Source organism: Lagopus muta, chromosome 6 (assembly GCF_023343835.1).
Source record: "Lagopus muta isolate bLagMut1 chromosome 6, bLagMut1 primary, whole genome shotgun sequence".
Lineage (NCBI taxonomy): Eukaryota > Metazoa > Chordata > Aves > Galliformes > Phasianidae > Lagopus > Lagopus muta.
Window position 1 is genome coordinate 59538794 of NC_064438.1, and position 27058 is coordinate 59565851.

Sequence of the window (27058 nt, forward strand, 5' to 3'; positions counted from 1 at the left end):
TGCCGGTGGTGAGGCTGCTGGGAGCCGTGGCCGGGGAGCAGATGCACCTGCAGCAATGATTCCTCTCACTGCCCTGCTGCTGCGCTGTCAGAGCACCCTGGGTGAATGCATCTGCTGCTTTGTGCCAGTCCCCATCTGCTAGCAGAGGGACAGCTGCTTGGTCAAATGCTGCCTAATGGGCTGTCCCATTTGAACGGAGTGAACAGAGTGGTTGCTTCTAGAGCACCTGCCTGTGCCAGAGGATAGCCAAGGGTAGTTCTCCGGTAGTCTCTCAATACTGTGGTGTGTGAAGAGAGAAAATATGAGCGTGTTTCTCTTCAGTTCCAGCTTGTCGTGCCTGCTGTGATGGGCGTCGCGTGCAGCGAGATCAGCTGTGGGCCTGACATGACACGGATGGAGGTAGAGTACGGAGCTCTGATTGGTCTTTGTTCCCTGATTTGAGCCAGCAGAGTGAGCTGCAGATGTGCTCTCCCGCTTTTCAAGAGAGAGCGAATCCTTGCGGCTCTATCAGTGTCACTGAAAAGCTGCCTTAAAGGCTTTCTTTCCTTGCTGCGGGCATGTTCTTAGCCTTGCCGTTCCTTCTTGTGTGCCCATGATAAGGACCGAGTGCATTTCCTGCAGCTTTCTCTGCTGACGTGCTCCTCAGCCTGAAATCCTCCTCGTTTGCCCTCAGCTCCTCACCATGGCCTGTGCTCTCTGTTTCAGGCTGAGAACAACGGGAAGCCCCTGCTGGTCCGTGAAGAGTCATCTCTTAATATCCCAGCTATTGCTGCTGCCCACGTTATTAAGAGATACGTTGCCCAGGCACCGGGTGAACTCTCCTTGGAGGTAAGCAGTTAAGGGTGTTCCTTGTTGTCCTGTACAGAAGAGTATAACATGTGAAGCTATCAGGAATATTCTCAGACAGCTTCAGAGTGTTTGGTGAGGTGAAGCCCAGCAGATGCGGTTCCAGATTAGACTTGCACTGGGTTGGATGCAGGGAGGAGTTCAGCCATCTCTAAACTATGGCTCTATTTGGCATTGGAATCTTGTGATCAAAGAGCTACTGCCCAGTGTGGTAGCCTGGTCTCTGAGCAATGGCAGAGCAGTGTATGGAGTGTGCAGACCTGTTCAGGATCAGTTCTGCTGACTTATGCCTGCGGTTTAATTGGAGCTCTCCCTTTGGCAAAGAGCCTGCTGCTTTTGAGAACCATTTCATACTGAACAGCTGAATTCTGTGTGTTGTGTATTGCAGTGACTCTTCTACCTCCACGTTCGGTTGTACGACTGCAAATGCCTGAAGAGCTGCACTGGTGCAATGGCTCTCAAGCTTGACGATATTGGGCAGTGCAGAAGAATGCAGTCATTTGAGCTGCGCTTTCCTCCCAGCCGTGCTGAAGCTGGGATTGACGTTGCAATCTCTTGCAGGTGGGAGACCTCGTGTGCGTCATCGATATGCCGCCTCAGGAGCTGAGCCCCCGCTGGAGAGGCAAGCACGGCTTTCAGGTAGGCACAAGCTTCAGACGTGAGAGCGCAACTTGGGTCGAGGCAGGAATCTCAGCTTAGAGCTGCCCTGCCTGCACAGCATGGCTCCACATGGAAAATGGTTTCCCTGTGTTGGTGTCAGGGGACTTTGCCTTTTGCTGTGGGCTTAGGCCAGAGCTGAAAGTTGGTCTTTGTAGGAAACTGCCTCCTCAATTAACTTAGAAAGAAGAGCCCTCACAGCATGCATCAGGTCACGGCCACTGAACCGCACCTTTGGAAATGCAGCAGCTAGGACACATGTTTCAGTGTCTCTGAGCACTTGTGCTTGCACCCATGCGGAAGGTGAAGTCAGTGTCTTTTAGGAAGTCGCTGCCTGTCAGCCGAGATGAGGCAGGGTAACAGAGCCTCTGTGTGCTTGCTGCTGCTGCTGGCTGCAGAAGGCTGGGTAGCTCAGAGCTGGAGATGGCAGCTGCATCTCAGTCAGCAAGCAGAAAGTTCATAGGCTGTGCTAACTCAGATCTAGCTGCATCAATCTATCATAATATATAGCTTCTGTATGAAGTCTTTCCCTTCGGGCACACTTGATATTTAGGGGTGCATAGCACACTTGTCCTTTCCCCGCTCCATACACAGTTTTATGGATATTTGCCTGCCAATTTGGAATAATTATTAATTTTAAGCAGGCCATTTTTTTGTTGGATTGTCTTACGGAGCATCCGGCAGGCACGTTATGAGGAAAATGTGATGTTTGAACAGTTCAGGCCTGAGAAACGCTGCCTTCAGTATCACACCTCTCTTCTTCTTCTTGTTACAGGTTGGATTTTTCCCTGGTGAGTGCGTGGAGCTCATTAACGGAAAAATCCCGGAGTCTCTCATCAATTCGGTGCCAAAGCCAGGTACGGATGATCCATTTGATGGTGCAGGGAAGCAAAATGGAGTCTTTTTTGGGTGTGTTCCATGTTTAATACCTCCCTTATCCTTCCCACGTTATCCTGTGTGCTGATGATCCTTCATGCATAGCACGGGGCGTATGGCTGGTGTTTGTAGGCAGTGAGAATGAGGGAAGGCAAAGGTAGTTCTCCTGCAAGTCAGTACGAGGCTGAGAACAGCCAGCGTCCCTGGTGGACAGATAGAGGTCTGGTTGTGCTAGTGCTTCTGTGCTTGATCAGAACGTGGCTTTTCAAGAGGGTCCTTAATGCGCAGGTTGAGCAAGCTAAGCAAGAGGAGTGCATTAAACTCCATCAGAACGTGCAGAGATTTGGCCCAGTCCTCCTGTGTTTATGACTGGAGCTGGGGAAATCCTAGAATCCTTGTAGAATGGCTTGGCATGGAAGGGAGCTCAAGGATCATCAAGCTCCAAGCCCCCTGCCTCAAGCTGGGCTGCCAACCAAGCTCCACATTTAATGTGGGACTGGACCAGGCTGCCCAGGGCCCCATCCAGTCTGGCCTTGGACTCCTCCAGGGTTGGGGAAAATCCATTTTGGTACGCACTTGCTCATCATGTTCTTCCCGTTTTGAGGTGCTCTGTAGAATGTGTTGTGCTCGGCCTCGTCCAACGGAGCCAAACCTGAGATGAACTGGTTTCTTCCTTTTGTTGTGCAGTGCCAAAGAAGCGCGGCAAGCTCCTCACCTTCCTTCGTTCCGTGGTGAAGGCCCGGCCAAAGCAACGGAAAGAGCGGGAGGTGGAGAAGGAGAGGGTGTTCGGCCGTGACCTGGGAGAGCATCTTCTCCACTCTGGTCGTGATGGTAAGGGACAGCCCATTCCTGAGAGCCTCCCTGTTTGGGAACCTAAAGCTGAAAGGGAGATGGTATCTAGCAAGGGGCAGGTTGATACCAATGGAGAAACGGGGAATGGGAGTTGACGACTGAAAGATAAAGTGAGTAGGTGATGGCTGCAAGGGAAATGCTCCTAAGGGACAAGCACATTTGTATTTGCTTAAAGCAAAGCCTGTAAGCCAATCCCCTGGTAGCCTGAAAAGAAAGGAAGCCTTTTGGCCAAAGAGAGTGTCCTGCCTCAGTTTCCCAGCTCCTTCCGGGCGTGAGATTTTCCACCTCCATTCCCGTGGGAGCTGTGATGGGACTTGCAATGTCTGCGGCTTCCCCGGAATTACTTTCTCCAGGCTGATTCCTAGGTCCTGGCATTTCTGGAACGCAAGGAACACATCTCTGTCCAGTTTCCTCAGCAGCTCCTGCAGAGGTGTCTCTGACAGCTGTCCCCTTCAAGGAAGAACACAGCAGTAGCCTGGCTGGGCTTAGTGGATGGGATGTGGCGGGAGCGTAGCCTGAGCCAGGACTTGAATGAGGAGCTCCAGTAACCGCCGGCACGTGTTCTTTAGTCCCCCAGGTCCTCCAGAGCTGCGCCGAGTTCATCGAGCAGCATGGCGTGGTGCAGGGGATATACCGCCTGTCCGGCGTGGCGTCCAACGTCCAGAGACTGCGGTAAGAGTGCTGCGACTGACAGACACAGCTGCCAGCAGGGGCACGTGCCCTGTTGCGGGTGTTCAGAGGCCTGTGGGCCATGCCTTAGCACCAAGAGAAGGTCTCCTTTGGGAACATCCCATCCAGCGCGGCTGACGTGGTGCTGGTGGCCGAGTGGTTGTGTTCTCCTGTACATCAGGAAGCCCTTCCAACTCTTGATTGCATTGGGTGTGGCTTTTGACTTGCTTTCCTCTTTCTCAACCGTTTTCGTGTCCTTCTCTGCAGCCAGGAATTTGAGTCTGAGCAGGTTCCTGAGCTAACCGTCCGCGACGTTCACAGCGCGAGCTCCCTCTGCAAAATGTACTTCAGGGAGCTCCCGACCCCCCTGCTGACCGACCAGCTGTACGACAAGTTCTCGGTAAGCACAAGGCAACGCCTTTCCTTTCCCTCTTCCCTGGGCCTCTTGGGAGATGGCTGCAGCAGTGCCCCAGCTCTGAGGCCCTTCTTCTGTTAGCGCCACGGGGTTTACTCGCATGTCTTTGCCACATCCTGCATTGTGCTGATGCCACTTCTGGTGGCCCCAGGAGGTGGTTATTTCCATATTCACAATGCTTACGAGAATTCCTGTGTTGTTTGTTTGTTTGTTTGTTTTTTGCTATTCCCAACTATTTCTGGAACGGGAAGGGAATTAATAGCCAAGGGTACTTGGAGATGAATGCCCCCTGCGAGGAGCTGAGCTGCCCAACCAGGCTGTAAACCGGCCCGGTGCTTGGACTCCTTGGCCGTGGTGGCACCAGCTGCGTGCCGCTATGTTCGCCAGTTGCCTCTGGGGAGGCCTAAAATCTTTCTCAGTGCTGACCAGCAGCGCGCTGTGCCCATGGTTCCCGACCCTGCGGCAGGTATCTCGCCTGATTTGTGTCTCAATCCCTTTCTGCCCTTTTCCAGGATGCTGTTGGTGCCACTACGGAGGAGGAGCGGCTGGTCAGAATGCGGGACGTCATCCAGCAGCTGCCCGCTCCTCACTACAGGTCAGTGCTGCCCTCAGCCTGCTGAGCTCAGCCCTGCTGCACTTCAGAGGGCAAAGTGCAATTCCAGGCTTTGTCTCACGCGAGCAACGGGATGCCTGGGTGTGCTGAAACACTGCATGGGGTTAATTGATGGGGTCAGTTCCTGGGCACGGGGCACGCTTGGTGCAGCTGATGGCTGTGGCTGTGCTGTGCTGGTGCTGGGTTCTGCAGCGTGGCACTTGGTCAAGTTGGATCTACTTCATCTTCAGCATCAGTAGCACTAATAACAACTAGTGTGAATTGAGGTTTGCTTTGTGAGTCGCAGCACGGGATGCTGGCTGGTGCTGAACATTTGCCTCTCTTGTTTCCCAGGACCTTGGCGTATCTGATGAGACACTTGGCCTGTCTGGCTGGGCACTGCTCCACCACAAACATGCATGCGAAGAACTTAGCAATTGTGTGGGCTCCAAACCTCTTAAGGTAAACTTCTTTTTCCGTTTCAACAGAACGCTTACATCTGTTCTCCAGTAGAATAAAGCAGTCCTCCCTTCTGCACCACATGTGCTCTTCTCCTGTAAAATCTGCAGTGAGTGGCTGACAGCAGAGCAGGAGCCTGGACTGTTCTCCAACCCCACGTGGGCACAATTTCTAGCTGAGCATTGCTGCTCTCTTGTTTAGATGGGACTGGTGTGTCCTTGATCAGCCAGGAGAACTTCTTCAGTGGCATCACTGCCCACTGCGGAAGTCTCCAGAGAACAAATGTGACAGCTTTGGGCTGCAGTAATTCAGACCTGGGGAAGCGATCTTGGCTGAATGACTTCTAAAACCTGCCTTTTCTACAGATCACAGCAGAGCGAGTCTGCCTGCGCCAGTGGGAGAGCTGCCTGCACGGAACTGCAGACGCAGTCGTCTGTGGTGGAATTCATCATCGACCACACAGACGTCCTCTTCTGCTCCACATCTGGACCTGACATGGCAGGTGGAGCAGGTGAGTGTCTTCCTCCATTAGCTTTATCTTGGTCCTGTCACCGTCACTATGATGTCTTGGAAGCAGGTGAAGCTTGGTGAAAGTGTGGCAGCGAAGTTTTCTGAGTTCACCATACCTGCTTTCTAGGGTTTTTGTTTGCCTGTTTCGATACAGGGAGCTGCTCTTAATTATGACTTCATCCTTTGCCATAGACACATGTCTGAGCACATGGTTATTTTGAGCTGCTCTTCTTGCAGCGGCTTGGTTAAGCAAGTCTGAGGAAAACACAGCAGCTCCCCCGGACCTGTGATGGCTGTGCTGCCGCTTTCTGATCCTGGCTCTCACCTGTGGTTTTCCCTTCCAGGGCACAGTTCTCTCTCAGGGCCCCAGTCTGTGCAGGCGTCTTCTCCTGCTACAGAGCTGCTTAGCCTGGAGGAGGCGCAGGCACGGAGGCGAGGCCACAGCAGCTCTCCTGTGGTTGTGACTGAGAGCAGGGACATAGAGGTGGAAGAAGGCCCCGCAGCTGTACGGGGGAAATTCCACACAGTCATCGACTTTCCATCTGAAAGGTAAAGAGGACTTTGTTTTCCAGCAGCTATCATCACTGTTTGGGTGGCTTGTGTTTGTTTTGTCCCCACTATTTCTAGTGCCTAAACTTGTGGAAACTAGATTTAATGAATGGTGCCTGAAGTGTTGCAGTGAATCTCCACTCCACTTTGGACTGTGAGATTGAACTAACATTCAGTTGCCTGACGGGCTGAGTTTAGCCACACAAGGCTGCCGTTCCTTCCTTGCTGGGCAGGCAGTCACGAGATGCACAAAGCCACGCTGACGTCTACCCTGGACTGTGCTGGATGTACCTGGAAACGTTGGGGTTTTCCGGACTTCACGGCCACGTGCCTGAAACCAATTCCTGTTCTCCTGAAAGCAGAGCTGTTGGTCAGACCTGCTGGCACGAGAAACTAGACATGGCAGTGAGATGGGCCGATGAGCTGTCAGAGTCAGAGTCAGAGATGCTTTTGACGTTCCTTTATGGCTGTGCAATTCCTCAGCCAGCAGTTATGCCTGCCAACTCAGTCAAAGCCTTCCTTTAGGCGCTGTCCTGTACAGGTGTGTGGAGCCTGTGGACCTCACGTGCTCTGCATCTTGCTTGACACAGTTGAGGGGAATTTAGCCAGCAAGACTTCAGGGCTGAGCTGTAGGAATGGAACCATCCCTCCACTGCTTGAAATGGAGCGAGTTTCTAAGCTGTGTTTCAGCAGGAACCAGGCGGTGCTAGGAACAAGCAACTGTTGGCAAGAGCTCAGTGCAGGTCTTCCCTCACTCTGCTCCACGCACGGCTCACACCATTCCCTGTTTTCTCTCTCCAGACCAAGTCCGCCCACCATGATAAAGGAATCACCAGCTGGCTGTTGGTGTTCCTGCTTCAGCCTGGGAAAACCATCTTCTGGGGCCAAACGCCAGCCACAGCGCCGTCCCAGGGAGCCCTCAGAAATAGAAATCGTAGTGCTGGCAGGTAAGGGTGCAAATCCAGCTTTCAACGCCTTGCTTTTCAGCAACATAGAATTCTTGCTGTCAGTGGGCTTGTATCTACTTCCAGCGTTCCAACCCATACCTGACACCTTTAGTTCACCTGTGATCAAGAACCACTTTTGTAATTCAGCTTGTGAAAGTTTGGCACTAACCCCTGTGTATCCTTCCTAGATGAACTGAGCCCTTGTCCACCCAGAAGAGCCGGAGCAAGTAGCGAAGCTGGGCTGTGTGCTTCCCCCAGTGGAGAGCTCTTGGGAAGCACAAATGGCTGCGGTTCACATGACAGCCTTCCATGTAACAACAGTGATGGAGAGAGGGAGCTCATCCAAGTTCAAGCCCTCATTTCTCCCGGCTCTGCTGAAGATGCTGACCTGAGCCCGCCAGGCACCACAGTCACCAGCCTGGACTGTGACCTGGCGCCTTTGCAGTGCAGCCCAGCCCAAGCACAGTCCGAGTGCCCCGACAGCAGCACCTCTGTGCAGGAGCAGGTCGGCATCACCGATGAGAAGCCGTGCCTCTTGGAGGGGGGCTTAGAATCAGGCCCTCAGTCCCAGGCACCGTGCAGCGGATCTGACAGCTCTGAGCCACTCTCTCCGTGACCTTTCCATCCAAGAGAGGACGATTCCCACCTTTACCTGGACCTCTCACGCCCTTCTGTCCTTTCCTTTAATAATAAAAGCACACTCGTGCTCACTCAACACCTTGAATGCCTGTGGAGTCTTCATTCACGAGGACTGGGATGAATGCAACACACAGCAAGGCACCTCAGCTTGCAACGCTGAGGCTGCAGGGTGCATGAAGCAGAGCTCCAGGTTTGTTCCCGTTTTGTCTGGCTTCGGGATGTCTGCAGCTCCCATTTGGTACGGTAGCAAATAATCTCTAGCATCCTGGATGCTGCTTGTGATAACCCCAAGCTTCCTGGCGGTGGCTTTGTGATGCCCTTCAGGGCTTTTTGATGCACTGTGATGCCTTGGCTGCTCCCTAACACCTTTCTCCTCCAGCTGCGTCCATTCCTGGCTCTCAATCTCCCAATCTGCAGTTGGCTGAGCCACCACACGTGGGAGCGGTCGTTGGGAGCCGGCTGTTGGAGGCGCGGCAGACCTCGGTGGCAGCCGTTGCTGTCCTGGCAGCAGTGAGGCGGAAGCTGAGGCACGACGGGAGCGAGTGCTGAGGGCAGCTCTGCCGGAGGTGTGCGGGAGAGCGGTCGCGGGACAGGGAGAGGAGCCCTGCGCGGCCCCAAGCAAGGGGAGATGGCCGAAAAGGGGAGCACGGGAAGTTCCGCCCGTGGGTGAGAAGGGAGGTCTTTATGGTGAGGATGGCGCAGCTCTGGAACAGGCTGCCCAGGGAGGCTGTGGCTTCTCCTTGTCTGGAGATATTCCACAACCGCCTGGACGCCCACCTGCGCAGCCTGCTGTAGGAGCCTGTTTTGCAGGGGTGTTGGACTCAGTGATCCCTGGAGGTCCTTCCAGGCCCAGTTCTGTGCTTCTGTGATGTTACTCCTTGCTTCTTGCAGCAGCACGGTGTTTCAGAAGAGAGAAAAGCATGGCGGGCATCAACTGGATTTCTGTGGCTGGTAAAGCTGTGCCGAGAACTGGGCTGACTGCTGCCCCTGGAAATGTGTGCAAAGTCTGCAGAGGCAGAGGAATGACTTTTCTCTCAAAAGTTGAGCTTGTCTAAGGTAGGTCACTGCTGGGAGAGCTTCTGCTTTAAAGCATCAAGTTGTATAAGTAAGGTAATTTAAAAAGCAAGCTTGCCAGTTCTTTTTTACCTAAGTGATTTTTTAGCACGGGAAGGTTGGAGAGGCTTTTTGCGAACCGAAGATGGAGGGAGGAAAAGCAAGTGAAAGGCACGCTGTGCACAGCCAGCACACAGCACCTGCACCATTGCCCTGCACAAAGGAGGAGCAGCTCAGCAAGCTTGGCCTGGGCCATGGAAGGGAGCGTGCAAACGTCTGGAGCAGCCCCAGATGGGCTGGTTCTGCAGGTTGCTGTCTGCTGCTGTTTTCTCACATCCTGTTGCTCGGGGGTGGATTTGTTCATGTTCAGAGCTAGCAGGAAGCTCGCAAAGCCCTTTGTTTCAGCTGTCCCAAGGCTTTGATCCCTGGCTGCTGGGATGGGGCGTTTGAGGAGTGATGCCTGTGCTGTTGTCCAGCCAAGCTTTGGGGGTGAGTCTCGTTACCAGGGCATGTCTGACAGGACTGAGGGTGGGGGATCGGGCCAGTGGCACTTTGCTCTCGGTCTCGGTGTTTGTCTTTGCTCAGAAGGGCAGGTGGTGAACCTCACGAGCCAAAGCCTGCAGATGGGGTTTGCGGAGAAAGAGGTCCTGCAGGCCTTGTGTGGCAGCCACGGAGCTGGAGCGAGGCTGCGTCAGTGTAAAAGCCCAGCAATGCACAGAGGTGTGAAGGTGAGCTGTGGGCTCGAGTATCACAAGAGGGGGTGTGCATGGTCAGGGCTTGGATGCTTCTGTGTGTTTGAAGTGACTGTGGGGTAGTTAGCACTGCTGGGTGAGCTTGAGTGTCTGGAACAAGTGTGACGTGTCTTCCAGTTGCACGCTGTGTTCTTCCTGTTGTGTTGAGCTCTTGAGCTCCAGCCCTAAGTGAGGATGCAAGCGCTACTGCAGAAGGAACGGGTTGAGATTGGAAATGCAGTGCAAAGGGCTGGAGACAGCAGGAGCTGGGATGTGATCATCCCCCTGTACTCAGCTCTGGTGAGTCCTCACCTTGAGTGCTGTGTTCAGTTCTGGGTCCCTGACTACAAGAAGGACACTGAATCCCCGAGATATTGCCAGAGAAGAGCAGTGAAGCTGTGAAGAGTGTAGAGCACCAGTCTCATGGGGAGCGGCTGGCTGAGAGAACTGGGATTATTTAGCCTGGAGAAGAGGAGGCTCAGGGCAGACCTTATCCCTCTCTACAATGAGCTGAAGAGAGATTATGTCGAGGTGGGGGTCGTCTTATTCTCCCGTGTCAGTAGCGATAGGACTGGGGGGAACGGCCTCAAGTTGCACGGGGGGAGATTGAGGCTGGACGTTAAGAAACGCTTCTCCACAGGAGTGCCCAGGGAGGTGATGGAGTTACTGTCCCTGCAGGTGTTCAAGAAACGTTAGACGTGGCTTAGTGGGGAATATTGGTGGTAGGTGGACGGTTGGACTGGATGATCTTGGAGATCTTTTGCAAGCTTGCTAATTCTATGATTCTGTGAAAGGCATCTGCTGGGCGAGTGCTTTGGTGGGTGAGCATCCGGCTGCTGGACAGCAGGCAGCTGTTGTCTGTGCAGACAGCCACATCCATGGGGAGTGGAGGCTTTTTCACCTTAGCCTTGTCTTTCATGTCTCACGTGCAGTAAGTCCTGTTGTTACACACAGCATCTTGGGGGCAACCTTGATTTCTGCAGCCCCGAGCTTTGTGGCACGAGAGCTCTCGGCCATGCTTCTCCCTGTGATGTGTGACCGTATGGAAGGCCTCGCAGAAGCCTGGGTAGGTGATGGCAGTCGCTCCTCCTTTCCCCAGCGATGCTGGAAATAGCGTGGAACGGGACGGGGGGACATCCCAGCCGTGGGTTCCTCTCAGCAGGACTGAGCGGCTGTTCTGATCCTCGTGTTTGAACTTGAGGGAATCTGATGCTGAGTAGAGAAATGAGGGGCTTGTTCATAAAGAAGAAAAGACTGTGTCGCATCTTGTGGTGCAGGATGTTCTCCGAACTGCTGCTAACAGTGCCCAGGATGCTCCCTTTTTGATGGGGAGAGGTTTAGCAGGGATTTCTTAAATGAAAATAGTTTGTCATGTAATTTCCTTTTCATCGACCTTTCATGCTACTTCTTGATAAGTTATCTTTGGATTCTCAATTAATATTTATTATTGAAGAGAACTGAAGAGAATACGTACGCACCCTGCGCCTTCATCTGCACCGAGAATCTTCTGAACATCTTTGCACCGTTTCTTCTTGGCCCTGAGATGAAGCTGTGTGCAATATGGGCTTGGATGCATTTTCAGTCCGGTGCAGGACACGTAACCCTCATCTGAGTTGTCGTGCTGACAAGAACAACACAGTAGCAAATTTTACAGGGTTGCGTGCTTTACTTTACTTTTTTTTTTTTTTTTTTTTCCCCCCCTCCAGTCATAATCATGGAACCACAGAAGCGTTACCCAGGCAGAAGGAGCCTTTGTCACCTGGACTTCCTACCAACGACACAGGCAGTGGAAGTCAGCATCCCAAGCATCCATGAAACCCCTGCACAGGACTGGTGAGAGTTACCCTGGCGCCGTCCTTTGGCAATCTCAGGTCTCTCTGTAAGCTCCCAAGCTGTGTCGTAACTCCTCCCGTGGTGCTGACTCAGCTCTCCCAGTCTTTTGTGTGGGAGAGCTGGAGTTGAACTCCTTCCTGCTTCCTGCCTCTGTCCTCCCTGCTTTGCCCATGGCCCACTGAGCCTCCATCCTTGTTAGGTGTCTTGAATTACTGAGTTGCTTAAGGATTGGGTGGACCAATTGAATTCTTAGCGATGTCTCTAGGTCCACGTGTGCACAAAAGCACACTCTGATGCAGTCAGTGTAATGATGAACACACGCCTTGTTTCCTTTAGCCCGTATTTTTAGTTCAGGAGAACAGATTTCTGGAATGATGTTCAGCTTAGCACCACAATCCCCTTGCCGCCCCCCATTGCAGTCACTCACGAGGGCTTGAGATCCACAGGGAGGAAGTATTGCCGATAATTACAATCCATGGTTTTAAAACTGATCTAATCTATGGTGTATGATATGAATGGTCCTGGTGAATGATGTGGTAAGGCATCCCAGCAATTTTCAACAGGAATACTTCAAGGCAGCTTTTCAAGGTTTCTTTGAGAACTCTCCAAGTCTCCAGGAATTTTAAGCGCCAAGGTTTCTTAGCCTTCCGAATGGCAGTGTTTCTATCTAAGCTGGCAGCCTTTAAGCCCAAACCCAAACCGAAGCTTGCTCATCTCAGTGGAGGTACCTTAGCTATATTCTAATGGTGTGTGCAAAATAAGTTTCATGTTCACGAGTCCTTTCTGACTCACTACGTGTTTGATTGCACAGGAAGAAAAGCTTGATGTCTGTGCCAAGGGAGACGTACACCGCACTTGCGCTGCCTGGACGATGTGGAAACTGGAAATTCTGGGGTGTGCTGAAGCATGCCCTCTCAGGTCAGTCTAAGCATACATAGAGTAGACCTGTCCAACAAAACAGGGAATAGACAGTTAAACCCATTCTGTTGGGAAATACTCTGTCCTTCTAAGTACCTTTAGAACGTGAGTTTCTTCAATTAATTACTCAACTCATTTGCTTTTCCTGAATGATCCTAAGTTCTTTTCTCAGGCTACATCTGCACTCTGCTCAGTCCAAGGAGAATCCCTGCCTGCAGATGCAATGACACAGCATGGCTCACAACCACATTTTTCATTGCTTACTCTTATGGTAGCTGCCATCCATGTCCACCCTGCGTATTCTTAGAGCTCTTCTGGAGTCCATGGGGCAGACTTATGGTTGAACTGAAGGGAATTTTTTCATATTGCTCTAGCTCCAGATGATTATCCCTAGTATCATTATATTATAAAAAAAAAAGGCGTTTTGAAGTAGTGTGATATATATTCTGTGCCTCAGAATGTGGCACGTGTGGCATGAGAGAGTTTTGAGGCCACGAGGACTGCCCAGACAGCGTGAGAACTGTAAGGGCAGAGAGCTATAGGTGATGCAGCGCTGTTTGTGGCACCCGCAGGAAGCGGTAGCTGGAACAAAATATGGCCAGAAGAGTGATCAGATTGTGTTTGGTAAGGAACTATTTCATTAGTTGTAGAAGTTTGACAAAATGTATATTCAGGATGATGATCAGCGTGCCAGGTGCTGGGACCATGCCGAAAGAGAAATGGTGTGAAAACGTCGGTGCAATTTGCAATATATCCCCTTCCACATAGCCCTCAGATCCATGCTGCAACTGCATCCAAAGCAACCCAGAGCCCTGTGCTTGTTGTACCCGGAGCTATCGGTGCCAGGAGTTGCTGCTGTGTTTGCGAGGACGTTGTGTCAGCAGTGTGCCGTCAGTGGGGTTGTTTGATGACAATGAAACAGCTGAATGGTGTACCTCAAGACTAAGAAAAAAGATGGTAGTGGTGACTGTGTGTCTAGGTATAGATAGCTTGATAGAGATCTATAGGACTCCAGTGTGGATTGTACATAGGCCCTGCGCTGCAAGGTACACTGTTGGGAAGCAATGTCCATCTGCCCGAAGGCAGGAAGGCCCTGCAGAGGGACGGCCTGAGGCCAGTCGTACCAGGCTGCACAGCTGAGGCCAGTCGTAGGAGGCTGCACAGGAGCAAGCGCTGGGTCCTGCGCTGTGGTCATGAAACCGCATGGCAGCTTCTGCAGGATTGGGCTGAGGTAGAATTCCAACCGCCCGCTGATTCTAGAATGTTGGGTGCTGTGTTGGAATCTTCTGGTCCTGTGACATGGTCTTGCCTCCCCACCCTGTTGTCATGGCGGAGCAGCCTGGTGGCCCTTAGTGATGTCACAAGCGGCTGGAATGAGGGGAGGAGCAGTGCGTGCTGCGTCCCTTCATTGGAGCGCTTGAGCTCTGCGTGAGTAGCTCGCTTGTTGCCCTTGTGCAGCGACTGAGTGCCTTCGTTTTCACCCCTTGTGTCTTGCGCAGCATCTTGTAGGTAAGCTGAGACAGGGCGTGGGATAGAGGGATGGGATGTGAGCTGTTGAGAACTGCTGGCTGGTGGAGCTCCTAGCAGCTCATACTGCTTACTCTTGTCCATCAGACATAACTTTCAGCCAGTACCTGCATTCCCAAGCGATCCACAAAGATGGCATTTGTCCCATGGTTTTTCCCTTGTCATCTTTGCTCCATTGTGCAAGCTCACAGACCTGTTCCTTCTCTCTCCTCTACCCGCTCCCTTGGTGCAGCTTTCGCTCGTGGAAGAACAGAGCAAAGTGACAAGAAACAGCTGCGAGTTCAAGGAATTGTCTACCTTGTTCTGATCTCCTGCCAGGTACGTGCCACGCTTTGTCCCCCCACGTGGTTGACCAGCACTGTGTCGCACCATGTTTGGTAACACAGCCTCACCCAGCTTTGATGGGACACTGGTCCCGTGTGGGCTTTTTCCCTTCCCCTGCAGCTCCGCCCTCAGAAGGATGCTGTGTGTGGTGCTGTGACCAGCTGGTCTGAAGGAAACCAATCCCTTAGGCAAAGAGTCCTAGGCCCAGTTTGTGCCGAGCTGCAGAGCGTGACCCAAGGTCACAAGCACGCACGCTTGGGCTGTGTGAGTGTGCGCGGCAGCTGTAGGGAGCACAGCAGAGATGCAATCAAGGAAATGTCCTTGATGTGCGGGGCTGCAGCAGGTGCCGGTGGTGAGGCTGCTGGGAGCCGTGGCCGGGGAGCAGATGCACCTGCAGCAATGATTCCTCTCACTGCCCTGCTGCTGCGCTGTCAGAGCACCCTGGGTGAATGCATCTGCTGCTTTGTGCCAGTCCCCATCTGCTAGCAGAGGGACAGCTGCTTGGTCAAATGCTGCCTAATGGGCTGTCCCATTTGAACGGAGTGAACAGAGTGGTTGCTTCTAGAGCACCTGCCTGTGCCAGAGGATAGCCAAGGGTAGTTCTCCGGTAGTCTCTCAATACTGTGGTGTGTGAAGAGAGAAAATATGAGCGTGTTTCTCTTCAGTTCCAGCTTGTCGTGCCTGCTGTGATGGGCGTCGCGTGCAGCGAGATCAGCTGTGGGCCTGACATGACACGGATGGAGGTAGAGTACGGAGCTCTGATTGGTCTTTGTTCCCTGATTTGAGCCAGCAGAGTGAGCTGCAGATGTGCTCTCCCGCTTTTCAAGAGAGAGCGAATCCTTGCGGCTCTATCAGTGTCACTGAAAAGCTGCCTTAAAGGCTTTCTTTCCTTGCTGCGGGCATGTTCTTAGCCTTGCCGTTCCTTCTTGTGTGCCCATGATAAGGACCGAGTGCATTTCCTGCAGCTTTCTCTGCTGACGTGCTCCTCAGCCTGAAATCCTCCTCGTTTGCCCTCAGCTCCTCACCATGGCCTGTGCTCTCTGTTTCAGGCTGAGAACAACGGGAAGCCCCTGCTGGTCCGTGAAGAGTCATCTCTTAATATCCCAGCTATTGCTGCTGCCCACGTTATTAAGAGATACGTTGCCCAGGCACCGGGTGAACTCTCCTTGGAGGTAAGCAGTTAAGGGTGTTCCTTGTTGTCCTGTACAGAAGAGTATAACATGTGAAGCTATCAGGAATATTCTCAGACAGCTTCAGAGTGTTTGGTGAGGTGAAGCCCAGCAGATGCGGTTCCAGATTAGACTTGCACTGGGTTGGATGCAGGGAGGAGTTCAGCCATCTCTAAACTATGGCTCTATTTGGCATTGGAATCTTGTGATCAAAGAGCTACTGCCCAGTGTGGTAGCCTGGTCTCTGAGCAATGGCAGAGCAGTGTATGGAGTGTGCAGACCTGTTCAGGATCAGTTCTGCTGACTTATGCCTGCGGTTTAATTGGAGCTCTCCCTTTGGCAAAGAGCCTGCTGCTTTTGAGAACCATTTCATACTGAACAGCTGAATTCTGTGTGTTGTGTATTGCAGTGACTCTTCTACCTCCACGTTCGGTTGTACGACTGCAAATGCCTGAAGAGCTGCACTGGTGCAATGGCTCTCAAGCTTGACGATATTGGGCAGTGCAGAAGAATGCAGTCATTTGAGCTGCGCTTTCCTCCCAGCCGTGCTGAAGCTGGGATTGACGTTGCAATCTCTTGCAGGTGGGAGACCTCGTGTGCGTCATCGATATGCCGCCTCAGGAGCTGAGCCCCCGCTGGAGAGGCAAGCACGGCTTTCAGGTAGGCACAAGCTTCAGACGTGAGAGCGCAACTTGGGTCGAGGCAGGAATCTCAGCTTAGAGCTGCCCTGCCTGCACAGCATGGCTCCACATGGAAAATGGTTTCCCTGTGTTGGTGTCAGGGGACTTTGCCTTTTGCTGTGGGCTTAGGCCAGAGCTGAAAGTTGGTCTTTGTAGGAAACTGCCTCCTCAATTAACTTAGAAAGAAGAGCCCTCACAGCATGCATCAGGTCACGGCCACTGAACCGCACCTTTGGAAATGCAGCAGCTAGGACACATGTTTCAGTGTCTCTGAGCACTTGTGCTTGCACCCATGCGGAAGGTGAAGTCAGTGTCTTTTAGGAAGTCGCTGCCTGTCAGCCGAGATGAGGCAGGGTAACAGAGCCTCTGTGTGCTTGCTGCTGCTGCTGGCTGCAGAAGGCTGGGTAGCTCAGAGCTGGAGATGGCAGCTGCATCTCAGTCAGCAAGCAGAAAGTTCATAGGCTGTGCTAACTCAGATCTAGCTGCATCAATCTATCATAATATATAGCTTCTGTATGAAGTCTTTCCCTTCGGGCACACTTGATATTTAGGGGTGCATAGCACACTTGTCCTTTCCCCGCTCCATACACAGTTTTATGGATATTTGCCTGCCAATTTGGAATAATTATTAATTTTAAGCAGGCCATTTTTTTGTTGGATTGTCTTACGGAGCATCCGGCAGGCACGTTATGAGGAAAATGTGATGTTTGAACAGTTCAGGCCTGAGAAACGCTGCCTTCAGTATCACACCTCTCTTCTTCTTCTTGTTACAGGTTGGATTTTTCCCTGGTGAGTGCGTGGAGCTCATTAACGGAAAAATCCCGGAGTCTCTCATCAATTCGGTGCCAAAGCCAGGTACGGATGATCCATTTGATGGTGCAGGGAAGCAAAATGGAGTCTTTTTTGGGTGTGTTCCATGTTTAATACCTCCCTTATCCTTCCCACGTTATCCTGTGTGCTGATGATCCTTCATGCATAGCACGGGGCGTATGGCTGGTGTTTGTAGGCAGTGAGAATGAGGGAAGGCAAAGGTAGTTCTCCTGCAAGTCAGTACGAGGCTGAGAACAGCCAGCGTCCCTGGTGGACAGATAGAGGTCTGGTTGTGCTAGTGCTTCTGTGCTTGATCAGAACGTGGCTTTTCAAGAGGGTCCTTAATGCGCAGGTTGAGCAAGCTAAGCAAGAGGAGTGCATTAAACTCCATCAGAACGTGCAGAGATTTGGCCCAGTCCTCCTGTGTTTATGACTGGAGCTGGGGAAATCCTAGAATCCTTGTAGAATGGCTTGGCATGGAAGGGAGCTCAAGGATCATCAAGCTCCAAGCCCCCTGCCTCAAGCTGGGCTGCCAACCAAGCTCCACATTTAATGTGGGACTGGACCAGGCTGCCCAGGGCCCCATCCAGTCTGGCCTTGGACTCCTCCAGGGTTGGGGAAAATCCATTTTGGTACGCACTTGCTCATCATGTTCTTCCCGTTTTGAGGTGCTCTGTAGAATGTGTTGTGCTCGGCCTCGTCCAACGGAGCCAAACCTGAGATGAACTGGTTTCTTCCTTTTGTTGTGCAGTGCCAAAGAAGCGCGGCAAGCTCCTCACCTTCCTTCGTTCCGTGGTGAAGGCCCGGCCAAAGCAACGGAAAGAGCGGGAGGTGGAGAAGGAGAGGGTGTTCGGCCGTGACCTGGGAGAGCATCTTCTCCACTCTGGTCGTGATGGTAAGGGACAGCCCATTCCTGAGAGCCTCCCTGTTTGGGAACCTAAAGCTGAAAGGGAGATGGTATCTAGCAAGGGGCAGGTTGATACCAATGGAGAAACGGGGAATGGGAGTTGACGACTGAAAGATAAAGTGAGTAGGTGATGGCTGCAAGGGAAATGCTCCTAAGGGACAAGCACATTTGTATTTGCTTAAAGCAAAGCCTGTAAGCCAATCCCCTGGTAGCCTGAAAAGAAAGGAAGCCTTTTGGCCAAAGAGAGTGTCCTGCCTCAGTTTCCCAGCTCCTTCCGGGCGTGAGATTTTCCACCTCCATTCCCGTGGGAGCTGTGATGGGACTTGCAATGTCTGCGGCTTCCCCGGAATTACTTTCTCCAGGCTGATTCCTAGGTCCTGGCATTTCTGGAACGCAAGGAACACATCTCTGTCCAGTTTCCTCAGCAGCTCCTGCAGAGGTGTCTCTGACAGCTGTCCCCTTCAAGGAAGAACACAGCAGTAGCCTGGCTGGGCTTAGTGGATGGGATGTGGCGGGAGCGTAGCCTGAGCCAGGACTTGAATGAGGAGCTCCAGTAACCGCCGGCACGTGTTCTTTAGTCCCCCAGGTCCTCCAGAGCTGCGCCGAGTTCATCGAGCAGCATGGCGTGGTGCAGGGGATATACCGCCTGTCCGGCGTGGCGTCCAACGTCCAGAGACTGCGGTAAGAGTGCTGCGACTGACAGACACAGCTGCCAGCAGGGGCACGTGCCCTGTTGCGGGTGTTCAGAGGCCTGTGGGCCATGCCTTAGCACCAAGAGAAGGTCTCCTTTGGGAACATCCCATCCAGCGCGGCTGACGTGGTGCTGGTGGCCGAGTGGTTGTGTTCTCCTGTACATCAGGAAGCCCTTCCAACTCTTGATTGCATTGGGTGTGGCTTTTGACTTGCTTTCCTCTTTCTCAACCGTTTTCGTGTCCTTCTCTGCAGCCAGGAATTTGAGTCTGAGCAGGTTCCTGAGCTAACCGTCCGCGACGTTCACAGCGCGAGCTCCCTCTGCAAAATGTACTTCAGGGAGCTCCCGACCCCCCTGCTGACCGACCAGCTGTACGACAAGTTCTCGGTAAGCACAAGGCAACGCCTTTCCTTTCCCTCTTCCCTGGGCCTCTTGGGAGATGGCTGCAGCAGTGCCCCAGCTCTGAGGCCCTTCTTCTGTTAGCGCCACGGGGTTTACTCGCATGTCTTTGCCACATCCTGCATTGTGCTGATGCCACTTCTGGTGGCCCCAGGAGGTGGTTATTTCCATATTCACAATGCTTACGAGAATTCCTGTGTTGTTTGTTTGTTTGTTTGTTTTTTGCTATTCCCAACTATTTCTGGAACGGGAAGGGAATTAATAGCCAAGGGTACTTGGAGATGAATGCCCCCTGCGAGGAGCTGAGCTGCCCAACCAGGCTGTAAACCGGCCCGGTGCTTGGACTCCTTGGCCGTGGTGGCACCAGCTGCGTGCCGCTATGTTCGCCAGTTGCCTCTGGGGAGGCCTAAAATCTTTCTCAGTGCTGACCAGCAGCGCGCTGTGCCCATGGTTCCCGACCCTGCGGCAGGTATCTCGCCTGATTTGTGTCTCAATCCCTTTCTGCCCTTTTCCAGGATGCTGTTGGTGCCACTACGGAGGAGGAGCGGCTGGTCAGAATGCGGGACGTCATCCAGCAGCTGCCCGCTCCTCACTACAGGTCAGTGCTGCCCTCAGCCTGCTGAGCTCAGCCCTGCTGCACTTCAGAGGGCATTGGAGCGATTGCAGGCTTTGTCTCACGTGAGCAACACGATGCCTGGGTATGTTGAAGCGGTTGAAGGACACACGGGTTTAATTTACAGGGTTAATTTATTGGGTCTGTTCCTGGGCACGGGGGCACGCTTGGTGCAGCTGATGGCTGTGGCTGTGCTGTGCTGGTGCTGGGTTCTGCAGCGTGGCACTTGGTCAAGTTGGATCTACTTCATCTTCAGCATCAGTAGCACTAATAACAACTAGTGTGAATTGAGGTTTGCTTTGTGAGTCGCAGCACGGGATGCTGGCTGGTGCTGAACATTTGCCTCTCTTGTTTCCCAGGACCTTGGCGTATCTGATGAGACACTTGGCCTGTCTGGCTGGGCACTGCTCCACCACAAACATGCATGCGAAGAACTTAGCAATTGTGTGGGCTCCAAACCTCTTAAGGTAAACTTCTTTTTCCGTTTCAACAGAACGCTTACATCTGTTCTCCAGTAGAATAAAGCAGTCCTCCCTTCTGCACCACATGTGCTCTTCTCCTGTAAAATCTGCAGTGAGTGGCTGACAGCAGAGCAGGAGCCTGGACTGTTCTCCAACCCCACGTGGGCACAATTTCTAGCTGAGCATTGCTGCTCTCTTGTTTAGATGGGACTGGTGTGTCCTTGATCAGCCAGGAGAACTTCTTCAGTGGCATCACTGCCCACTGCGGAAGTCTCCAGAGAACAAATGTGACAGCTTTGGGCTGCAGTAATTCAGACCTGGGGAAGCGATCTTGGCTGAATGACTTCTAAAACCTGCCTTTTCTACAGATCACAGCAGAGCGAGTCTGCCTGCGCCAGTGGGAGAGCTGCCTGCACAGAACTGCAGACGCAGTCGTCTGTGGTGGAATTCATCATTGACCACACAGACGTCCTCTTCTGCTCCACATCTGGACCTGACATCGCAGGTGGAGCAGGTGAGTGTCTTCCTCCATTAGCTTTATCTTGATCAGACACCTGGATCAAATGCAGACCTTCTCCAAGTCCTTTAAAATACACTTTTCCTGTCGAGGGGACAGCAGACTTCTAACCTAACCTGGGCTTAGGTTAGAATCTGGCACCCTGTTGCTGGATGCTGAGAATGTGCAAGCCCAAACTTGACAAGGAGAAAACTGTCACCGTCATTATGATGTTTTGCAAGCAGGTGAAGCTTGGTGAAAGTTTGGCGGCGAAGCTTTCTCAGTTCTCTGCCCCCCTTTTCTAGGGTTTTTGTTTGCCTGTTTCCACACAGTGAGCTGCTCTTAATTATGACTGCATCCTTTGCCATAGACACATGTCTGAGCACATGGTTATTTTGAGCTGCTCTTCTTGCAGCGGCTTGGTTAAGCAAGTCTGAGGAAAACACAGCAGCTCCCCCGGACCTGTGATGGCTGTGCTGCCGCTTTCTGATCCTGGCTCTCACCTGTGGTTTTCCCTTCCAGGGCACAGTTCTCTCTCAGGGCCCCAGTCTGTGCAGGCGTCTTCTCCTGCTACAGAGCTGCTCAGCCTGGAGGAGGCGCAGGCACGGAGGCGAGGCCACAGCAGCTCTCCTGTGGTTGTGACTGAGAGCAGGGACATAGAGGTGGAAGAAGGCCCCGCAGCTGTACGGGGGAAATTCCACACAGTCATCGACTTTCCATCTGAAAGGTAAAGAGGACTTCCTTTTCCAGTACCTTATCATCTTTTTTTGGTGGGTTTTTGTAGTTTCTTTTCGTGTTGTTTTTCTCTCTCCTCCCCCCCCATTATTTCTAGTGCTAAAGCTTGCTGAAACTCAGTTAAACTGATGGTGCCTGAAGTGTTGCAGTGAATCTCCACTCCCTTTGCACTGTGAGACTGAACTCACATTCAGTTGCCCGCCAAACTGAGTTTAGCCACACAGGGCTGGCATTCCCTCCTTGCTGGGCAGGCAGTCTCGAGCTGCATAAAGCCATGCTGACGTCTATCCCAGCCTGTGCTGGCTGTACCTGGAAACATTGGGGTTTTCCAGATTTCAGGGCCACGTGCCTGAATCCAATTCCAGTTCTCCTCGAAGCAGAGCTGTTGGTCAGACCTGCTGGCACAAGAAACTAGACATGGCAGTGAGACGGCCCGATGAGCTGTTAGAGTCAGAGATGCTTTTGGAGTTTCACGCACAACTCACACCATTCCCTGTTTTCTCTCTCCAGACCAAGTCCACCCAGCAAGATAAAGGAATCACCAGCTGGCTGTTGGTGTTCCTGCTTCAGCCTCAGAAAAGCATCCTCTGTGGCCAAACGCCAACTGCAGCACCGTCCCAGGGAGCCCACAGAGACAGACGTTGTAGTGCTGGCAGGTAAGGGTGCAAATCCTGCTTCCAAAACTCTGCTTCTCTGCAACATAGAATTCTTGCTGTCTGTGGGCTTGTTATTTCCTTCTAGCGTTCCAGCCCATACCTGACACCTTCAGATCTCCCCTGATCAAGAACCACTTTCATAATTCAGCTTGTGAGAGTTTGACACCAACCCCTGTTCATTCTTTTATAGGTGATTCGAGCTCTTGTCAACCCAGATGTGCCAGAGCAAGTAGTGATGCTGGGCTGTGTGCTTCCATGAATGGAGGGCTGTTAGGAAGCACAAGTGGCTGTGGATCAGCTGACCGCCTGCCGCATAACAACAGTGGCGGGCACAAGGAGCTCATCCAAGTTCAAGCCCTCATTTCTCCCGGCTCTGCTGAAGATGCTGACCTGAGCCTGCCAGAAACCACAGGCACCAGCCTGGACTGTGACCCAGTGCCTCTGCAGTGCAGCCCAGCCCAAGCAGAGCCCGAGTGTCCCGACAGCAGCACCTCCATGCTGGAGCAGGTCAGCACCAGCGAGGAGAAGCTGAGCCTCTTGGAGGAGGACTTAGATTCAGGCCTCCAGTCCCAGGCACTGGGCAGCAGCACTGAGAGCTCTGAGCCACTCTCTCCGTGACCTTTCCATCCAAGAGAGGATGATTCCCACCTTTACCTGGACCTCTCACGCCCTTCTGTCCTTTCCTTTAATAATAAAAGCACACTCGTGCTCACTCAACACCTTGAATGCCTGTGGAGTCTTCATTCACGAGGACTGGGATGAATGCAACACACAGCAAGGCACCTCAGCTTGCAACGCTGAGGCTGCAGGGTGCATGAAGCAGAGCTCCAGGTTTGTTCCCGTTCTGTCTGGCTTCGGGATGTCTGCAGCTCCCATTTGGTACGGTAGCAAATAATCTCTAGCATCCTGGATGCTGCTCGTGATAACCCCAAGCTTCCTGGTGGTGGCTTTGTGACGCCTTTCAGGGCTTTTGGATGCACTGTGATGCCTTGGCTGCTCCCTAACACCTCTCTCCTCCGGCCGCGTCCATTCCTGGCTCTCAACCTCCAAGCTGCCTGCACAGATCATCTGCAGCCCTGTTATCATCATGCTGCGGCAGGACGAGCTCACTCAGACCCAGCCTCTCATTGGTCAGCGGCAACGCTGTCCCGCCCCCGCCTGCCTCTTATTCGTCAGCGGCAGTGCTGTCCCGCCCCCACCAGTCTCTCATTGGTCAGCGGTAGCGCTGCCCCCTCTCCCGGGGGTTCCTTGATCTGCGGTAGCTCCGCCGGCTGTGATTGGCTGAGCCGCCGTGCCGGGGAGCGGTCGTTGGGGGCCGGCTGTTGGAGGCGTGGAAGACCTCAGTGGCAGCCGTTGCTGTCCGGGCAGCAGCGAGGCAGAAGCCACAGAGCGACGGGAGCGAGTGCTGAGGGCATTTCCGCCGGAGGTGTGCGGGACAGGGAGAGGAGCCCTGCGCGGCCCCAAGCAAGGGGAAATAGCCGTAAAGTGGAGCATGGGAAGTTCCGCCCGTGGACGAGAAGGGAGTTCTTCACGGTGAGGATGGCGCAGCTCTGGAACAGGCTGCCCAGGGAGGCTGTGGCTTCTCCCTGTCTGGAGATATTGCACAACCGCCTGGATGCCCAGGGAATTTTTTTCCGCGCTCTCTTCTGCCCTCGTGTGGCTTCTATGCGGAACTGCAACGAAGTTTTTTCCGTGGTCTCTACTGCCCTCGTGTGGCCAATCTGCGGAAGTGTAACGAAGTTTTTTCCGCTCTCTGTGCTGCCCTCGTGTGGCTTCTATGCGGAACTGCAAAGAAGTTTTTTTGCGCAGTTCTTGCTGCCCCCGTGTGGCCAACATGCGGAACTGCATCCGACTTTTTTTCCGCGGTCTCTGGTGTCCCTGCGTAACCAATCGGTGCCCAACAACGAGCATGTAAAAGCAGATGTGCATGCGGGCTACATGCAGTAACCGACGCATGCGCAGTGCTGTGCCAAGAAGCCGCATACCCTGTTCAGTGCTGAGCTGGCGCATGCGTAATACCGTGCCGCGGCTGGTGTATGTGCCTTGCATTGCAGAAACCGGCACGTATATATAGCGCGTTACAGAGCCCGGATTTGCTCAAATGTATTGCTTTCCCGAGACATGCTTGTGTCGGTGCTGCTGCACACCGGTAACGCGATCGAGCAGCTCCGAGACCCTCCGAGCCGCTGCGAGTCGCTCCAAGCAGCTTTCGCGCCGCTGCGAGCTGCTCCGAGTCGTTCCGAGCAGCTCCGAGTCCCTCCGAGCCGCTGCGCGTCGTTCCGAGCCCCTCCGAGTTGCTCCGAGCAGCGTTGCACTGCTGCTGCGGGGGCTTTTAAACGGCTGGGGGACGGTGCAGGGCTAGGGTTGGAAGGGGACGTTTGCTGGTTCACCGGGAGGCGAGCGAGTTGGATGCCACGAGGCGCTGAGGGGCAGCTGTGAGCCGAACCGGTCCGTTTCCGTTCCTGGGCGGGCTCGGGCATCAAACGGCGGAAATAGACGAGGGGCACCCCGGATTAGCGGGGGAGAATATATCGCTGAGCCGGCGGTCCGGAATCGGCTGCTTGCCCGTAGCCGTAGTGGTTTTTCGAGACAGTTGCTGTTTTGAAGGTGACGGGGGGGCGTATATTCGCTGTTAGCCGGAGGACTAATCACCATAGAGAGCGGCGGATGAGCTGCGCAGAGTGGTTAGATCGGCACTTCCGCATTTCTGGGCGCATGTGTTTTGCTGCCGGCGGGACTCGGCAACAGACAGCTGCAATTCCGCGCGTTGTCCACGTGGTGGCAGCAGAGACCACGGCAAGAACTTTCCTGCCGGATCGATGCCGGGATTCGGTGGTACGCGGTGGCAGTTCCGCGTATTGGGGGCTGCCCGTGGGGCGCGTGGAGTGCTGGGAGGAGTTGATGGCCGTGCGCAGTGGGGTGATGGTGCCCTCGGCACACGGCTGTGACAGCGGGGTGGGGGTCGGTGCCCCCAAAATGGGGTGGTGGGCGAGTTGTATGGGGAGTGCATGTGAAGCAGTGCTGGAGCAGCTGGTGAAGAGTGCAGCCCAGTGAGCACAGGTGGAAGCAAGGCAGCCGTGGGAGCAGATGTGGGACCTGTGGGTCACTTATGCATTGCTTGTGGGGCGCTGATGTGTCACTTTTGGGGCCCAGGCTGCTGTCAGTCATTTGTGGGTCCCTGCTGCCCCACTTGTGGGGGTACTTATGGGTCAATTCCTGGTCCCTTTGCCAGTTAACGGTCCCAGGCTGCTGTGGGGCACTTCTGGGGCCGTGTGTCTCACTTGTGGGTCCATGCTGTGCCACTTGTGGGGCACTGGGGGGCACTTGTTGGTGACAGGACACTCGTGGGGCACTTATGGGATGCTGATGGGTCAATTATGGGGGACTTATGGGGCACTTGTGGTTCAGTTGTTTGTCCCTTGTGGGGCACTTGTGGGTCCCTGTGGGTCACTTGTGGGTCACAGGCTGCTGTGGGTCATTTGTGGGTCCCTGCAGTGCCACCTGTGGGGCATTTGTGGGTACCCATGGTGTCATTTGTGGGTCCCTGCAGTGCCACCTGTGGGGCCCTTGTGGCTCCCAGGTCACTGAGGGGCTTTCTGGGTCCCTCTCTGTTTCTGTGGGGTTTGGATTGCTGTTGGAGCCAAAAGGCCACATGCTGCCATACAGGCAGGTGCCAGGTTCACCCCCTGAGGACACCAAACCCTCCAATAATGTCACAGCGGCCTTTAATTGCTGTGTGAGGAGATGACGTGCGTTTCTCCCTGGGGGCCGTAACCTGAGCCCGGCAGCTGGGCAGCCAGCACTCGCTCCATTGACGCTGCTCATCTCAGCTCTTGTGCTGTATGTGCAGCTTCTCAGCACCTCGCTGTATCAGCACTGAAATCTGTGCTCCCCTATTCATTACAAATGTTACCAATTGCCATTGAGGACAGACTGGAAGCAAAGTACGTGGACCGTCCTAGCTCGTCCATGGACCATAAACCTCCCCTTGCCAGACAGGCAGACCCAATTGGCCGCCGGTCATTACTTTTTTTTTTTTTACTTTATTTTTTCCTTCCTGCTTTTAGGGGAACTTTGAGATCACAGCCTGAAGCAGTGATGGAGCACCTGGTGAGGGGTGCAGCCCTGCCTGCACAGGTGGAAGCAATGCAGCCGTGGGGCAGATGGGGCTGAGCTTGGCTCCAGCCCTCCCTCGCCTCATTGAAGGGCTGGCAGCCCCACAGGCAGGGTTTCTTCCTGGAGATGCCTCCTGGGGATTGCTGGGTGAGCTCTGGTTCGTGGGAAGAGGTCAGCAATTCTTTCTTGATGGCTGTTGGGGTTTTGGTCTCTGCCTTTCTGTGGGGATTGTAAGCTGGTTTACAGTAGCTCTGTCAGCTCTGCCTCTGCTTCTGATGCCTTCCACTTGTTCTCTGAGGGCAGTCAAGGGGTTCTCTGCCTTTCTCTGAACTGGTAACGGAGGGACTGATGGACGTTCCTTTCTTTTGCTCTCATCTGTTTCGGGAATGCTTCAGTCAGCCTCAAGGTGACGCTGGTTGGGTGACTGAGCGTTGCGACTCCAGAAATGCCTGGAGCTGATGCACTGTTCTGTAAAGGGATTCTGTGTTCTACAGAATTCCTCTGCAACTCTTTCTAAGCTCAACACCTTCTTGTGACGTCTCTGTTCCCTTTTTCGTGATTCTCATTGTGGGATCTCCAACCTGGGCCTCCAAACTCACTCCGTCTGCTCCCACGTTGCTGCAGCCCATTTTATGACATGTTCCCTCTGTGTCCTCACGTCCTCCCTGCATCCTCTGCCCGTGTCCCCTCTGCGTCTCCTGTGCCACGCATTCATTCCACCCATGCTGAGTGTTGTTTGAGGGCACGCATTTCAATTCCGTTCCGCGTCTCGTTGGATCTCCTTCTGTTTTGTGGCTCAATGGGGTCGAAGGGTTTCTGGGGCTCCTCTGGTTAGTGGTTCCAGCGCTGTGCAATCTGTGGGGCGGACGCTGGAACGGCAGGAACCCCTTGTTCATGCGTTGCTTGTATGCGGGTGGCTTTTGGGCCA

At 53.5% G+C, this 27058-nt stretch overlaps 1 protein-coding gene across 1 annotated transcript; it reads left to right on the plus strand.

Moving 5' to 3' along the window:
* The first annotated feature begins 738 nt into the window (after window positions 1-738).
* Window positions 739-22632, plus strand: LOC125695277 (rho GTPase-activating protein 32-like). Its single transcript, XM_048949492.1, has 12 exons — window positions 739-828; window positions 1408-1485; window positions 2279-2360; window positions 3067-3210; window positions 3801-3903; window positions 4168-4300; window positions 4828-4910; window positions 5262-5369; window positions 5732-5877; window positions 21146-21350; window positions 21869-22014; window positions 22205-22632. The coding sequence occupies exons 2-12, from the start codon at window positions 1435-1437 to the stop codon at window positions 22630-22632; spliced, it is 1629 nt and encodes a 542-aa protein (XP_048805449.1). The 5' UTR covers window positions 739-828; window positions 1408-1434.
* The last annotated feature ends 4426 nt before the right edge of the window (window positions 22633-27058 follow it).